The sequence below is a fragment of the Tyto alba genome, unplaced genomic scaffold, assembly GCF_018691265.1.
Source record: "Tyto alba isolate M040663 unplaced genomic scaffold, T.alba_DEE_v4.0 Super-Scaffold_39, whole genome shotgun sequence".
Classification (NCBI taxonomy): domain Eukaryota; kingdom Metazoa; phylum Chordata; class Aves; order Strigiformes; family Tytonidae; genus Tyto; species Tyto alba.
In genome coordinates this window covers 8,402,531-8,419,793 of record NW_024881314.1, presented here as the reverse complement: position 1 = coordinate 8,419,793, position 17,263 = coordinate 8,402,531, and the positions used below count along the sequence as shown (strand labels likewise).

At 55.3% G+C, this 17,263-nt stretch overlaps 1 protein-coding gene across 1 annotated transcript; it reads left to right on the top strand.

The window, feature by feature from the left end:
- Positions 1 to 802: 802 nt before the first annotated feature.
- On the top strand, positions 803 to 6,503 carry FOXJ1 (forkhead box J1). The gene is made up of 3 exons (XM_042802593.1): positions 803 to 872; positions 2,091 to 2,665; positions 5,430 to 6,503. Exons 2-3 carry the CDS (start codon positions 2,162 to 2,164, stop codon positions 6,228 to 6,230), a joined length of 1,305 nt encoding a protein of 434 aa, XP_042658527.1. The 5' UTR covers positions 803 to 872; positions 2,091 to 2,161; the 3' UTR covers positions 6,231 to 6,503.
- Positions 6,504 to 17,263: the final 10,760 nt, after the last annotated feature.

Here is a 17,263-nt window from a genome sequence, read left to right as displayed (position 1 = left end):
CCCCCATGCCCCTAAAGAGCAGGCCTTGCGCTGTGGGGTGAAAGCAAACAGGCCTCCCCTGGGTTTTGCAGCTGCTTTCAGCCCCCCTTGGTCGGGGAGGGGGGGGTCGGGTCCTTCACCGGTCTCTGTTAAAGCCCTTGGGCTGGCAGTGGGGGGTCAGGGATTTCTTACAGGGGCACGGGGTTGTAATCCTTCTAATTAAATAAGGGGGTCTACCAGCCCCCCCTTCCCTCTCCAGCTTTGCCCTAATTGCTGTGGGCTCCTCAGGGGTCGGGAGTGGAAGGGGCGGGGGGCCCAGGTAGGAGGAAAGGGCTGGGGTTGCCCTTGTGCCAACCCTGGGGTGGGGGCCCCGGACACAGGTTTTGGGTTTGCTGGGGCCGGAATCGCCCCCCGGGTGCGGGGGGGCCCCGCAGCATCCCTGGGGGTACTACACCCCATCCCGGGGTTCTGTCCCCAAACGACCAACTCTCAACCCAAACTGGCAGGTACCCTCCGCCTCCCCATAGCAACGCGGGGACCAATGGCAGGCCCGGAAGCTGTTTACGGGGCGGAGCGTTGCCGTGGCAACGCGTGAAGCCTTTCGGAGCAGCTACTTAATCGCAGCCCCTGGGCGGCCGCGAAATCACGGCGGCAGGGCCGGGCGGGGGGGCAGCGCTGCCGGGACCGGGGCCCGCTCCGATCCCCCTCGACAGACCTACGACTGCGGCTTATTTTTTTTTTCCCCACCCCCCCCCCCCTCCCCTGCTTTTTTTTTTTTTTTTTTCTCCTTCTTCTCGTGTTTTGTGTGGTGGTTGTTTTTTTTTTTTTTTTTTCCAGAAGCTTCCTGCTCTCTCGTGAACTTTGGAAGTTGGGGGACGCCGCCGGGACACGGGGTGAGGAGCGGCGGCGGTGGCCGAAAGCAGCGGGGAGCGGTGGGCTGGCCGGGGAGGGCGGTGGGACAGGCGGGCAGCGCTGCCGGGGGCTCGGCCGGGCAGCTCGGGCGAAGCCGCCCATCAGGAGCCGTAGGTTTGCGCTGGGGGGGGTGTGTGTGTCTGTCTGTGTGTGTATTTATTCATAATTTTATTCTTTGTACTCCCCCCCCACCCAACCCGCCCCCCCGCTCCGCTCACTTCAGCGAGCATTTCTGGGATCTCCCTTCCTGCGGGCACAGGAGTTTGCAGGCGCTGGGCGGTGACACCGGGCGCCAACCTGGCGCTGCTCTAAACCTTATTTTGGGGAGGAAAAAACCCGTTTTGTGAAAGCGGGGCAAGTGGTTCCACGTCCCCCCCCCCCCCCCCCCCCCCCGCGCGGCTGTTGAGCCCGGCATTATTCAAACGGTGGAACCCCCCGCCCGAGCCCCCCCAGCGCAGCCGGTGAGCGGCTCCCCGGCTCCGGCTGGTCTCCGGGGGCGTCTCTCCTCGCCCAAAGACCCTGGATTTTGGGGTTTCCAGCCCAGCAGAAAAGCCAGAAGTCGCATCCCCAGCCCCGGAATAACCGAAGTCTGAATCTGCCGGCTCGCTCTGAGTGAGGCTGTGCTCGGGGTGGGTCCGCGCCCCCCCGGCCCCGGGTTGTTTTAGGGGTACCAGGTGAAGGGAGGAGCAGAAATAGGAAACCGAAGGGAGCGGGTAGCCTAGGGGGAACTTCAAGGTACTTTGTCGAGGTGCTGGATCCTGAGCTTTTGACCTGGTAGTGGTGGAGAGGAAAAACATCCTCACTTTGTGGGATGGCAGGGCTGGATTTTGGTGGTTTTGAGAGTTTTCTTCTTGTGTTTTTTTGGGGTTGTTTTGTTGTGTTTTTTTGGTTTTGGTTTTTGTTTTGTTTGGTGGTTTTTTTTTGTTTTTTTTTTAATTCTTGCTTCAGCCAAAGGCTTTGCTGGGCAGCACCAGTCAACCAGGGTTTGGGTGACACTGGGGCATGGGGGTTTGAGGGAATTTCCTGCAGGTTCAGGGCTGCTAAAGCACCCCGGGGGAGGCACTGAAGCTCCAGCGTGCAGCACCCCAGGAATGGGGCTCACCCAGCAGCACTGGGAGCACCCATGCCCAGCCCTGCCTGGGTGCCAGAGAGCGGCTGCGCCTCGGGGAGCCTCAACCCTCTCCCTGTTGTCATTGCAGGATCTGCCCCGTTCCCCTCCCTCCCCTTCACGTGCACCCCACGAACGCAAGAGGTGCTGCAGCGCCAAGGCATGGCTGAGGGGTGGCCGAGCTGCCAGCGGGCAGGGAAGGACAGAGGGCAGGAGGGCAGCATGGGGGACTCGGACGACCTGGATGACAGCCTGACCAGCCTCATGTGGCTGCAGGACTTCTCAATCATCAATGCCAGCATGGGCAAGTCCTCCTGCTTCCCCAGTGGCCCGGACCCACTTGACTGTCACAGGATCCCCAGCTTTGCTGCCCCGTGCTCGCCCCTGGCCGCTGACCCAGCGTGCATGGGCATGCCCCACACTCCCTGCAAGCCCATCTCCTCCTCCACCTTGAGGACGGCACACCACGCCGTGGCCATGCACCCTCAACTCGCGGAGGACATTGACTACAAGACCAACCCGCACGTCAAGCCGCCCTACTCCTACGCCACCCTCATCTGCATGGCGATGGAAGCCAGCAATAAGCCCAAAATCACTCTCTCTGCCATCTACAAGTGGATTACTGACAACTTCTGCTACTTCCGACATGCTGATCCCACCTGGCAGGTAGGAGCTTTGGAGACCTCTTGCTTGTCCTCTTTCCCCACAGGGCTGCGGAGGGCTTCCCACAGCCTCCACTGTGCAAGGCAAGGTCCTGCGGGGATACTGGATCCCACTGGGAGCAGAGTGGCACCAGCAGCTGGTGGGGAAGAGCTTGGGTGTGCAGAAATGCCACGGCCATGAGGGCAGTGGAGGGAAGGAGCCGTTATGGGCGAGAGCCCAGGGCCATTTTGAGCGTAGGGAGGTACCTGTTGGGCTACTGGTCTCTGTGGCTCCTCTTGGCTCCGGGGTGAAGGCGCCTCTGTCCCTGGCTCCACCTTTCTGTAGCTCTCGTGGGGTCCTGAGTCTCTCGAGGCTGAGCACATGTGAAATCGCCAGGTTGAGTATCTCTGGGCGCTGAGGACCAGGTGTAGGAGAGGGATGGAGAGGCCCCCCAGGGAGATGCTGCTTGTTGGACAAATCCCTTGCTGGGGAGGTTCAGAGCAGAAATGCTGCTGCTTTCCAAGCAGGGCAGAGGGCAGGTCTCCTGTCCCCTTGGACAGGCAAAGGAGGCTCCATCGCTGGGATGAGCTGGTGAGGCCTCAGAGGGAAGCCGAAGAGAGATCAAACAGGGCTGCTGTCCCCAGCTAGCACAAGCGTGTCCCCAGGGAGCAGGGGGCAGCCCCCAGCTCCAAAGCTCACCAGCTCTGGAGGCTTTTCCCAGCCACCTTGGCTCACTGCCCTCCTCCGTCACGCGAGGGGACCTCTGGCATGTGAGGCTTCCTAGGATGTGGCAGGGCAGGAGGGACACGGGTGGCTCGTCCCTCCGCCTGGGCGATTCCCGGCCCAAATCTGCAGTGTGCCAGGGACCCCGGCCACAGTGCTCACCCAGGCAGGGCTGGGCAAAGCCGCTGCAAAGCCCCTGCCCAGGCATTGCCCACCTTCTCCCCAGGCAGGTGGGTCTCCAGCAGCTTTTGAAGCCCATCACGGGGAAGGGAACCCCCCGGTCCTTCTCCAGGGCCACCTGGGTCCCCCAGCCTCCCCTGTACTGGGGGGACATAGGGGAGTGATTGGGGAGGAGGAGCTGTGTGCCAGCGTGTTGACTTTCTTCTGCAAATTCACGGCTGGATAATCACCACGTTTTTAATTAAATGTGTTTATTAAAAAAAAAGAAAGGTTTTCAATCCCTCTCCACAGAGATGCAGGGGGTTCACAGGATTGTTGCAGGCAGGAATGATAAATATGTTATCCGACCGGGTAATAACGGAGAGCAGCCCAGGCTGAATGAAGTTTGGGATGGGGAGGGGAGATGAGGAGCAGAGAATTCAGCTTGCAAGTCTCTGACCCTTGTAAAATTTTGTTAAACTGTAAATCTGGAGTTACCACAGCCTGGATTGTTTGCAGAGCTATCTGTGTTCCTGCTGCTTCTTTCTTCTTTCTTTCTTTCTTTCTTTCTTTCTGTTTCTTTTTTTTTTTTTTTTTTTTTTTTTGTTTGTTTCTTGCTATTTTTTTTTTCTTTCTTTCTTTCTTTCTTTCTTTCTTTTCGAGGCTGTGTTCTCATCCTCTATTCCGATTCCCGTACGTGAAGACAGCCTGGAAAGGTCATGCCACCCATACTCCAGGGGGAGATGGATATATTCCTGTGGGAGCTGAGTGCTTGGAGAGGAGCCAACACACCCAAGGAGCTTCAGCCCAGAGGAGGGTTTTGTTGTGTGTGTGTGTGTGTGTGTGTGTGCGCGCGCGCGCGCGTGTGTTTTTCAACAGCTCTAAGCATTCAAGCCTTGTTTTTCCTATTCGGCACTACGGATTATGGATGAATAAGCATAAAGATATCCAGGCAACATTAAAAAAAAAAAAAACCCTCTACCATATCCAATCTCTTAATACAGTCTTGGCTTTGTGGAGTCCAATGCTGGGTTATTTACCCAATAACTGAGTTTCCTTTCTGATTATTCACATCACTCCAGGCACATTCAGTGTTTCAGAACAGCTCAACGGGAACAGAAACTCCTCTTTTTCTTTTTTTCCATTTTTTTTTTGTTTTTTTTTTTTTCTCCCCCCACCCCCCTCCAGCTCATTTAAGCAGTGATGAAGATGCAGTGATATCACACCCAGCTTCGCCGGGCCAGGAGGCACCTCTGGAGACACACAGGGCTGCGGTGGAACAGCCCACGTGTCTCTCCAGTTTTGCCCGTCTGGTTTGTGTCAGCCTGGCTGCAGGGAGCCATGGCACCTATTTTTTAGCCAAGTATTTTCCCCTCAACACTAGCAATAGGCACAAATGAAGTGGGGGATGCAAGCAGGGCCCTGATGATACCATCCCCCATGGTGCTGCCACTTGTAATGGGGCCTTGGCCACATCGATGTAAAGACCCTTCTCAACCATAAAGGAGGACCTGACCTCCTCCAGCTTAGCTCCATGCTTAGAGCAAGTTTGGCTGGTTCCTCCCAGTGCTCTGCATGATCCAAGGCCCCATGGTCACAATTTACAGCCAAGGAGAGTTGCCCAAAAGTTTCCTGTTGGTTGGCAAGTCCTAGCCTGAACCCCTTGGCTCCTGCCACCTCTGCCTGGATTAGACAGGAGGCAAGAAAACTCCGCTGGTGACTCGGGGCAGGGGAGTTTCTGCTGGGCATGTAGCCCAGGATGTCTTGATGTTGCCATTTCTGCTTTCTTTTTCCCAAAGGTCCTTGCTGAAAATGTGCTTTTCCACCAGCCTCCCCACACAGGTAGTTGCTGCGGCAGCAGGCAAGCACTCAGCCTTGGGGTTTTTTTTGTCTCTTTTGGGTCTAGAACTCCATCCGGCACAACCTCTCCTTGAACAAGTGCTTCATCAAGGTGCCCCGGGAGAAGGGCGAGCCAGGAAAAGGTGGGTTTTGGAAGCTTGACCCCCAATACGCCGACCGGCTGAAGAACGGCGCCTCCAAAAAGCGGAGGATGACACCAGTGCAGATCCACCCAGCCTTCACCAAAAGAGCCCGGCAAGAAGCACGGTGCGTCACTAGCCCGGGCTCTTTGGCTTGCACCTCCAATAACATCCTCAACGTCAACGTGGAGTCGCAGCAGCTCCTGGAAGAGTTTGAAGAAGTCACTGGCGACCAGAACTGGAATTCAACGGATGGCAAAGCAGGGCACACGCGCAAGCAGCCCTTGCTCAAACAAATGGCCAAGGCACCTCGGCTTTCCAACTCCACCTTGCTGACCCAGGAAGAGCAGACTGAGCTGGGATCGCTGAAAGGTGACTTTGACTGGGAAGCCATTTTTGACACCAACCTGAATGGAGAATTCTCCATTTTTGAGGATCTGGAGCTCACGCCTCCAACCAACCCCATGACACGCGACCTGGACTTGACGATACATGGGCACCACATCGACTGTCTCCAGGGGCAGGAGCAGGTCCTCACTGAATCCAACCAGAACAACCTGGACTTTGATGAAACCTTGATGGCCACATCTTTCCTGCAGCATCCCTGGGATGAAGAGACAAACGATTACCTCTCCAACTCCGTCAACATGGAGCAGTTGTTCGACCTCAACGACGCCTCTTTGCCAGCAGATGTGAGCGACTGGAGCAGTCTGGCGTCCCTTGTATAAGAGGCCAGTCACTGTTCAAAGCCCACACAGACTTTAGTAGGATGCTCCCCCCATACTGCTCGGATTTACAAGGGACAAGATTTTCTAGAGACGGAGACACCCACATTGAGTTTTACCAGCTTCATTGTAAGATTATTTACAGGAACAACGGGGGGAGAAAAAAATACCACCACAGGAACTGCTTGACATATCTTTAAAGGACACATCAGAAGTCTCTAGTACATGAGTTTCCTCAAGAGAAAAAATATAACACTACTTATTTTTTTACTTTTAAAGGAAGAAATGTGAATTATCCTTTTTTTTTTTTTTTTTTTTTTTTTTTTTTTTTTTTTTTTTGCCATGGAAATGGACACGGCATATGTTCCTTCAGGGCTAAAGGAGAGCACCTGTTAAATCCCATACAAGACATGAGATTCCTGGTGGCTTAGGATTCGATAGACTAAGTGCAATTTCCTCACCCTTCATCTCTGTTTCTCTTTCCTTTTTCTGTCTAGAGTAGTTGGTAGGTATAGTGTGATAATTAGCTAGCAAGTAAATAGAAATCCCTTCTGGATACTCCAAGTTCAACCTCCCTCCTGACTTGTGCCTAGGGAAGAAGAAAAGGTTTATAAATTCAGCAAGTCTGCCTCTTTAGATGTTTTTATATAATCTATTAAATGTTATATATTCAAAGAAACCTATATTTTTAGCACTAGCTTTTCTTAATAGTGGGGGGATATGGGAAATGCAGTTTGGGAGTTGGACTGGGTTTGTCTGGCAAGGCTTGGGTAGCAGGGGAGGGTACTACAGGGGTGGCTCCTGTGAGAAGCTGCTAGAAGCTTCCCCAGCTCCAAGTCAGACCCGCCCCTGGCCAAGGCCGAGCCTATCAACAGGGGTGGTAGCATCTCTGGGATAACATGTTTAAGATGGGGTGGGAAAAAACCCAAAGAAACTGCTGGAACACCTGCAGGAGAAAGAGGAGTGGGATATGAGAGAAATACCTCTGCAGACAGCACGGGCAGTGAGGGAGGGAGGGGAGGAGGCACTCCAAGTGCCGGAGCAGATTCCCTTGCAGCCTGCAGTGAAGACCACGGTGAGGCAGGCTGTGCCCCTGCGGCCCCTGGAGGTTAATGGTGGAGCAGATCTCCACCTGCAGCCCATGGAGGTGCTCATGCTGGAGCAGCTGGCTGCACCCGAAGAAGGCCGTGACCCTGTGGGAGACCCACACTGGAGCAGGGGAAGAGTGTGAGGAGTCTTCCTCCCTGAACAGGGAGGAACAGCAGAGACAGCGGGCGATGAACTGAGGACACCCCCCATCCCCTGCCTCCCCTCCCCGTGCCACTCCGAGCAGAGGAGGTAGAGAAAATCAAGAGTAAAGTTAAGCCTGGGAAGAACGGAGGGTTGGGGGGAAGGTGTTTTTAAGATCCAGTTTTATTTCTCATTATCCTACTCTGATTTGATTGGTAACAAACTAAATTGATGTTTTTTCCCAAAGTCGAGTCTGTTTTGCCCGTGACCGTAACTGGTGAGCGAGCTCTCCCTGTCCTTGCCCCGACACACAAGTGGCCTTGTGGTGTTTAGTTGTCTGCTGGGCCTAAACCATGACAGAGTTGTTCTATATTTTCACTGTTTAAAGGCTTGTGTTAGTTGTTCTGTAAATGAAGACTATGTGAGGGAGGATTCCTGCAGCAGCAGCAACAGGTTTTGTTAAGGATCCAGGAATTGGCCCCAGCAGGAGAGAGGCAGTGGGGACCAGGGCACTCTCAGAACCGCCTTTCTGCTTTTTGTACCCAAAATCCTTGCTGTGGTTGCCAAAGGGTCTAGACCACTATATACCCCCTCTCTGTTTTTTTGGCCTGAGACTATTGCTCTCCACCACTTCTGCTCATCCATCAGGTTCTGAGTGGCTGCCAGGGCAACACAGGACCCCGATGAAGGATGTGATTTTGGGGGACCTGTAAGGAAAACACTGTGGTGTGGCCATCAGCTGGTGGTGACAGGGTCACTCCACATCAAATGCTCGCAGGTGGGACAGAGGAGGAAAGAAATCCACATCCAGGCTTCATCCAGGAGCTCAGGCCAAAGAGGGGCCTGGGGATGGCAGCGGGGATGAAGTCCCATCCAGCCAGGAGCAGCTCATCAGCCAGGAGAGCTGCTGGGACTGATGCAGGCTGAAGCTTTGGCCCTTTGGCTCACTGTGCAGCAAGAACGTGGCAGAGTCTCTGCAAAGTAGCTCAGAAACATTTCAGGACCAGAGACAAACTCTGCTGAAACTTGAGTTGAAGCCCCCGAGAACTGGATTCTTTGCCTCTCCTTCACTGTAGGTTATTAGAGGTAGAGCAGACATTAAGTAGGAGTAAGCAGAAGCTGTAGTTTTAATGGTGTGTCTTAGACTTGCCAAAAAATGGAAGATTGTAGAGTTTCCTTTTTGGTTACGAAAGCACTTGGAACCTTTTAATATGAGGTCCTATAATTTAGCAAGAGTATACTTGTAGTGGAAGAATTGATAAACAAGCCTTAAAAAATATATATAAATTACCCTTGGAGTAATTTGCACCCCAAGTCAGGGAAAGGGTTGGAGCTGTGGATGTGAGAGTGCAAGTCCCGCATCCCCCCTGGTAAAGTGTGGGGCAGGCTGAGAACCAACATCTTCAGCTCATGCAAGTAGCAGCTGGGGCTGCTGCTTAGCCCAAGTGCCAGCATCTGAAGTCCCCTGGGATGCCACCGCATGGCTGGGGACAGTGTCCCAGGGCTGGGGAGCAAGGGCCATGTCTCTGGGGGGTCTTGGGGGTTGGTGTATTATCTGCATTGGCGATGCTGCTTTTTATTTGTTGCTTTTGTTACATGTTTCTGTTCAGGGGCCTCTATACTGATGCTGAGGAACTGCAGAGATACGTGTGCAATCTAATCTTTTTCATGGAAAGTTATTTACAAATTAAAAGAAAAAAAGAAAAATAGAGAAGAAACCCCCCCTTTTGCCTCCTTGTTTCCCTCCAGCACCACTTGGCTCTGTCTGACCCTCTCCCCCAGAGGTAGGGGACATCTCACCAGCCCAGCCCTGGTACACCGGTGCTATCACCCCCCTCTCTGTGGCGGCACAATTCCCCACAGGGAAACCGAGGCACAAACCACCACGTGTGTGGCAACGGTTACACACCTTCTGCATGGCACGAGGGTGTCTGTGCCTGGTGTCCCAAGTCCTGGGAGCTGCTCCCGACCCCTGGAGCATCCCTCCATGTGGGCACCTCCGGGGGGTGACACGGTGGGAGTGCCTGGGACTATCCCTCTGCTTGTGCCATGTCCCCAGCTGGCTCTGTAAATGCCCTGAGAAACACAAGTGGCTTCGGAGCCCTCCTGGGTACAGGGTGGCAAGAGGAGCTGCACAGAAGCTGTGGGAAGGGCTGAGCCCTTGCCAGGCCAATTACGTCGAGGAGCAGTTGGGCTCTGCCAAGACAGGGAGGAAAAGCAGCGGTATGCTCAGCTGCCAGAGGGGCAGCAGGTTTGGGGAGACCCATGGGGAGGGCAGGGTGGCTCAGGGATGTGAGGCTGGCCGGGGCACCTCTCTGTGTCCACAGCTGTGGGGCGATGCTGCCACTTGGGATGGTGGGAGAAAGGGGCTGGAAGAGGACTCTGGAAAAGGGTGCTCTGGCCCCTGCTTGGTGGCTGCCCAGCCCGTCCCGCCCCGTCACATCTGAGCATCTCCAGGGACAGAGATCCCCTTCCAGACCCCTGCCTGGGGCTCATCCAGCTTGGTGCTTCAGCTGGACTCACTCCAGGATGTCCCATCCCTCTTGCACTGGAGACACAGCCCTCCCTGTCTCCCCAGCACATGAGGAGCACCCTATCACCTCCCCAGTGATCTACCGGATCCCATCAGCATGAGGCACTGCAGCAGTCAACCCCAGAGCTGCCTGTTTGCTCTGTAGTGGTCACAGCTGCTCCAAATCTAGCCAATCTCAACTCAAAATAAGGGCTGGGCTGACTGCAGAGGTTGGTTTTGGCTCGTGCGTACTTCGTGCTGGGAGGGCAGGATGCAGCCCTTGGGATAAGGTAGGGTTATCACTTGGCAGGGGAGGGGACCAGCTTTGATGTGTCTTGGGGGAGGAATGTGTGAGGCAGATCTAGGCTCTCCTTTCAGCTTGGGGACATTGAGGACCATGAACCCCAAAAGGCAATAAGAAATTCCCTATCCTGGCTTCTCCTCTCAGCTCCCTGTTGGTAGCACCTGGGGATGTGCTCTCCACTTTTTCCTGGTAGCAGTGGCACTGGCCGGGCTGCAAAAAGCTGGCAGCTCCCTTGTCCCTTGGTCCACTTATTTATTTTGTTTTGCCAGGCACAAGTGTGTAATTTCTGTCTTAAACCCCCTGGAAAAAGAGGAGCCCCCAGCACCCCCACCCTGCCAGGGGACTGAAAAAAATGACCTTGCCAGGAAAAAATATTCCAGCCTGCTGGAGCCAGTCGAGGGTTTTAAAGTGAGAAAGGGTGAATATAAAGGAGGCACCAGGCGAGGCCTGAAACAACCTCGTTTTGTTCAGCTTCTGAAAGCAACAAAACCAACTCGGACGTGATTTTTTTTTTTTTTTTCTTTTTTTTTTCTTTCAATGAGATGGTTTGGTGTGTGGGGGGGTGTGTATTTTTTAAGCAGCAGCCGGGAGGTGCACAAGTGGGAGCGCTATGGGGCGGGAGCATCGCTTCCCGTGGGCACGGAGGCAGGCAGGACGCCACGCCGCTGCCCGCACAAAGCCCGTGTGTGCTCCGTGTGCTCGGGGCGAAGCGCGGTGCCAGGAGGGAGGTCGGGACCCGGCAGCACCCGGCCTGCCCGGGCTTGCCGGTGGCAGCGGGGTTGCAGCTTGGGGCTGGGGCTGGTCCAGCCCTGTGGGCTGCCCTGGCTCGCCCGGCACAGGGGTGGTGATGGGTTGGGGACCCCTGAGCTGGTGGTGTCCCCCCCCCTGCTCTACGCGTGGGCGAAGCACCGTGCAATGAAAACCCAGACCAGTGAAGCCCAGAGCCGGCTGAGTTTTGGGGCATCCCACCGCCAGCATCCACCAGAGAGGGTCTGGGAAGTGCCCAGCTCTAAAAACTCCCTGCAAAGTCAGCTTTCGCAGCCCCCGCCAGGTCCTTCCCCAGCCAGTTATTAAGCACATGGCAATTATTCCTTTATTATTTATTTTTGCTATTCCCCCAGCCGTCCCCTCATCCATCATCCCTCCCTGATGGGCAAACATTGACACCTCAAACCAATCTCCCCTTCACAGAGGGGGAAAAAATATACACATAAGCCCTTTTTTTCTCTCCTTTTCTTGCCTTGTCTTTCTTTCCTCTCCATTGAGTGCGGGGCTGGCATGGAGCCATTCTGGCAACAGCCGGCTTTCACTTGCTAATCATCCTAAATATTGAAAATCAACGCCTAGAATAAACAGCTCAAAGATTGGGGCCATCTCTGCTCTGTTTGGAAATGCTAATCTCACTGCCTTTTGTTTTCCTTGTGTGGATTTGGTGCTGTTCGTTTGGAGGAGGTCACAGCTCATGGGTTCTCCCTCCACCCCAGATTTTTTATTATTTTTTTTTTCCACCCCTCATGGTGAAAAATTCAGCCCATTTTAACATCCCAGGCTGGGATGGCCCGAGTGGTGAGGGGGGAGAAGGGGGAGACAGGATGGAGGAGGGTAAGGAATGGACTCGCCTTGCATAGCAATGAAAGAACCTCCAAAGTTTGGGAAAAAACAGGTTCCCAAACGTGCATCCAGTTCACATGGATGAGAAATCTCATGGGAACTGTACTTGGGCAGGGAGCTCCATCCTTGGTACAGCAGGTCCCTTGGGGGGGACAGGGATGGGGATGGCATTGGGGCAGCCTGGCCCCCAGCCCTGAAATGAGGGGCAGAGCTTGGGGTCTACCCTACCCTGTGACACCAATTTTTAGAGGGTTTTCTATCTGAGGGAATGGAGGTGCTGTAGCAAACCCCAGACAGGCTATGACGGGACTGGACCCCGATGTCTTTGCCTGGAGGGATCAGGCTGGATGCAAACACCTTTCTGCAGGGTCACAGGGGCTCTGGGAAAGGTGGCTCGGAAAACAGAAAGCTGGCAAAGCCCCTTTTCTGTTTTTCCAGAAGTGACTTTGCACTGCTAGCAGAGTCCAGCGAGGCCTGCGGCATTCACAAAGCTTGGATGGTTTACAGCACCCTGATGGGGAAACTGAGGCGGGGCAAGGCGGTGGTCTGATATGGACCAGAATCTGATTATCTGGCCCAAAGTACCCTGTAGGAAAAACAGTGCCACCCTGGGGACAGTCCCCACGCTCTGGGCATCCCCCTGTGTCGCAACCCCTGGTCTCGCTCCCCAGCTGATGCTGCTGAAGCTGGGTTAGGTCCCTCTGCGGGGAGCGGGGGCTCTGCCGGGGGCTGCATCCAGCCCAGAGCAATGCTGGGGCAGCATGTGTGCACCCTCGAGTTTTCGGCCACGTTTTTAGGTCACGGATAGGGGGTCATGTACACCCAGCAATGCTCCCTGCCTCCCTCCACGCCCCAGCCAGCCCCGGGCCGTTGCCAGCGGCCGTTCCCGGCGGCGGGGCTGGCACAATGCTCCGGCAGGCCGGGGCTTGCCCTGCGGCGGGGGGAGCACCGGCAGCCGCTCGCCCAAGGCACAGTGCAACAGCCCCTGGGTAAGGAGATGCTCGGCATGCTGCCTCTTCCTCCTCCCCGCCATCCCCCCCTCGGACAGGTGTCTGGGTAGGGGGCTGCAGCCCTGCAGGGCTCCTGCTCCTCCAGCCCAGCCCACGCTACGGAAAGTAGCCCCTGCAGGCGGGGGGGGGGGGACGTATCCAGCCCCCTGCAGCGGAGGGGCTGAGCCGCCGGAGCAGTGCCAACATTGCCTCTTTCTTTGGGAAACCACGTCACGCCGAGGTCGAAACTTGGCCAGTTTGCAAACAAGCACCGGGGCCACGGGGATTTCTTTACAAAGGCTGTTTTTTCAGGTGATTTATTTCCAGGTTTGGAGCGTTAGGGCCATCCCATGTCCCGAGATATTTTTTTTTTTTCACTGCCATCAGGATGGTAAGAAACTCACTTTAGAAAGCCAAAGCAAACACCCTCCTTTGGTGTCTGACTTCAGGGGATCGGCCTTAACATCTTCTCTCCCCATCCCTCCCCCCCCCCCCCCCCCAAAAAAAAGTGCAAGCTGGGGCAGGCTGCAGGCTCTGCACCCTGCAGATGCAGTTCACCCATGGGTGCTGCTGTGGGCAGAGCTGGGCACCAAAGGCAGCATGAGGGCAAGCGGGTGCCTTTGGGGAATGGCCTGATTCAGGGCATGTGAGCATAAGCCCCGAATATCCACAGGATACGGATGGGGCCAGACAGGCTGAGTGGTGTGAGGGATGTGGGGTGTGGATCCCCTGGGATATTCCTATCCTGTGCATGGGGATGGCTGGGCTGGAGGCCGGCGCAGGCAGCAGGAGGGCTCGGGGGCATTACGAGAGGCGGGTGTTGACCTAGAAATCGCAAAGAATTTGGCCTGGTGTCGTGCTGGTGGGCGGTGTGCCAGCCTGGCAGCCAAGAGAAGCACGGCTCCGCTCCGAAATGGCGCTCCTTTTCCCCGCGCCTGGCCGGGAGAGGCAACTGTCTTTTGCCCTGGCAGCAATGTGGGCATTTTGGGCTCACTGGTGTTGAGGGGTGGGATGCTCGTTGCTCCTAGCAGAGACATCACTGGCTGAGCATGAGCCGGGAATTTGGTTTTGCTCCTTTGGGGAGTGTGTGCTCCCACCCCACATGGAGTTGGTGCCGATTCCTGGCTGGAGAACAGGGAGAGCCAACCAGCAGGTGCTGGGGGGGAGTATCGCTCCATCCCAGCAGCTTTTGGCCGTTACGAGAGACACATTAACAGGCAGGAATGTGCAAACATCCAAAGGTCGGAGCTGTTTTAGTGGCAAGGCGGCTGCAGCGGCTCCAGCCCCCTGGAGCTCAGCAGGCGAAGGCAGGACCCCCAAGCCCCGCTGCAGGCAGAGAGGGATGGCAGAGGAGGGTCCCGTCCATATGGGGCTTGTTGGATCAGTGGACCCTGTGGCCTCACCACACAGCTCCTCATCAGCCCTGGGGTCACCAAGCGCATTCCTGCCAAGGTGATGGGGCCAGCTGCAGCCTTGCACAGCCTCCCCATTCCCATCACGTGGGGGGACACGTGCCCGAGACCAACCCACATGGCAAACACCCCCCTTCATTCCCCAGCAACGTGGCACGGAGAGAAAATGAGTATAGTCCCCAGCCCGGCCCCTAGCTCACAAAATACAGTGACCCGTAGTTCCTCTGTCCCCAGAACTGACTCTCCTGGTGCATGCACACACATCCCACCCATTCCAAACCCAGCTGGGAGCCTCCACTGCTGCTCTGGAGAGGAGAGGAAGAGCTCGGCCATGTGCTGGGTGGCACCATGTTGGTCCCCCATATTTGACAGCTCCTTGGTGGCCCAAGGGGTTCAGCTGGAGGAAGGGGTCCCTGCTTGGTTCCCCCCACCCTGGTGGAGCACTAAGTAAACAGTGATGAGGGGAATCTCGTTAATCCTGATCATTCATTTACAAAAAGCCATTTAGAGCTGGCTATGCAGGCAGTTATCAGAGCACGGGGGAGTTTTTCCCAGCAGGACCTTAATTCCCTCTGCAAATAAAGCTGGAAGGAGGGAGAGCACAGCTTGTGTCTGTGATGGATGAGGGGTTGGAGGGATTTTTGGAACCAGCCTTCAAGGGGCTGATCCCCATGAACCCCCTTCCTGCAAGGAGTGGAGGGTCATTGAGGGATTCCCTGTCAGGCGATTGCTCAGGCTCTGTTTCAGTGCCACTGCTGCCATGCCGCATCCTTTCCCTGGAGCAGTGAGGCTGACATGGTCTCAGTCCCACACGGGAAGGACTGGGAAGCTGCAGGAGCTCAAACACCAACCCTTGTCCCACGTGGATCGAGTTTTCCGGGAACACTGAGCATCCCTACGGCACATCGCGATGCTTCGGACCCAGGTCAGGATCAAAGCGAAGCCGATGGGACTTGCAGACATTACCAGGGAGGCAAAGTCCTTTGGTGGATTTAGTCCCCGTCTCATCCTGTCAAGTTCATGGGCACCGTAACAGCCAGGGCATGTGCCTGGGTGCATCCCATGCCCTGTCTCTGCACGCTCGCTCCCTCTTTCAGAGGCTCTCCCCTTTTTGCCCCACCTGGAAGGGAAAGTTGGGGACTTCGCAACCAGCTCAGAGCCCCTGGTTTTTCTGGCTGAAGATTAATCTGGATAAAGATTAATCGCTTTTTCTATCCGGCTGACCTAAGGGGAGACAGAATAGGCTGCTTCTAGGGAGGAGGTGAGGGCAGTGCCACTGGCAACGGTGTTCCCACGCGTTCTCGCAGCCCGGGGCACCGACAGGTCACACCATGGGGGCACGCAGCCCGGGACAGCCCTTCAGCCCATAATGAAAGTTTCGTAATTTTATGTTAATCCCAGCTCCTCCATACTCTGATCTCTCTTCTCTCCCACATCAAATGCAAAGCCCTTTCGGAGGCTCCTGGCTGTATTAATCTTGTTTTGCCCTCGCCACTACACGCTGCGTGCCTCGCAGGCAGCTCCTGTGGCTCGGGGAGTGCCGCTGCCCCGTCGCGTCCCCACTGTCCCCTTCGTGCAGGAGTGAGATTAACCCCGCCAGTGGGAGGCAAGGGCAGGCATAATTCATTTTTTGCAGTAAAAAGACTATTTTTTAAGCAGGAACTGTTCCTGGGGTGAACAGTACCAAGCCACAATGAAGGGGACAAAAAGTCTCTGCTTTGAGAGCTACTATTAATTGAATTTACCCGAATCTTGTCAAGATTACACCATTTGTGCAATGACCTTTGTTACCATAAAGGCAGCCAATAAAAATGTAGATTTGGGGGATATCTGAGTCATTCCAGTGACTCGGAGCCAAGCCCTGAGCAGGCAAAGCAAAGCCCATCCCTGCCTCAGTTTCCCCACCTGCAACTCAGGTCGATTCTCTTTTCTGCAGTGTTTTGGGTGACCAACGCCCTGAACACCTTGTCCTCAGAAAGAAGTGACTGTCACGTCCTTGCGAGCCGGAGCCACTTCCTCATGCCTGTGGCAGCGAAAGCTCCTGTTGCTGAACAACGGGGCCATGACGTTGTTTGAACCCCACAGTCTCCACACCCCAAAGGTATTGGGCTCCGATCTGATCCCGTGTCTTGGGTTTTGGAACACTGGAACCAGCTTTGCTTGGCAAATGCTGCAAAAGGGACTGATTAGCTCTCTCGTTACTGCACTGAAACCCCAACTGAACATTGCACTGAGGAGGCAATCCTTATTCAGATGTGCTGGCTGCATTTTCCGCCTTCTGTGCCCGTGCTGATAGTGAGTGCAGCCACCTGGATGAAAATCCCTTCTCTGGGGGAGACGAAGGGGCTTTTTCTCCCAGTTCTATCTCACGGAGGGGGAAGCAAAGAGCGACTCAGCACTCCTCTGCGGCCACTGCAGAGTCACCCTTTTCATCCCCTGCAGCAGCTTCAGTGCAGAAAGCGATTCCCCCCGGGCCTGCAGGGACCCTGCAGCTGGCGGTTTGCAGGGCGGGAAGGGCGGCACAGCCGCAGCGCTCCGGCGGGAAGGCGGCGGGACCGGGATTGTCTTGGCGCTGTCATTCTGCCAGCTGCACCCACCTCCGGAGAAACAGTCAGCAATGAGCCAAGGGGGTATTTACAGCCTAGAGATCCCAGGTGTGCTTTGCGACCTTTTGCACAGTATTTTAACACACGTTCAATCTGCAGTGTTTCTACCCTTTCTTCTTAATTTTACCAGAAATAACCCCTGTTGCTTTGACTCTTTGTATTTGACCAGCACGGCAGGCTTTTTCTGCTGCCTCCCCTTGGATGTGGTGTTGCACCTCACATTTGCACAGACTCGGGCAGTTTTTATGTGCTTTATTGCCAGGCTGACTTTCTGCACGTTTATTCACTCCTTAACACCCCCACCCGGCAGCTGGGGTGTGGGCTGGGTGCCTCTACCCCAGTACTCCCTCTTTGCTCTGAGGGTTCAGTCAC

Coding starts and splice junctions, on each gene's coding strand:
- FOXJ1 (XM_042802593.1), top strand. CDS start 2,162: ATGGCTGAGGGGTGGCCGAGCTGCCAGCGGGCAGGGAAGGACAGAGGG. Junction 2,666..5,429: donor ATGCTGATCCCACCTGGCAG/GTAGGAGCTTTG, acceptor TTTTGGGTCTAG/AACTCCATCCGGCACAACCT.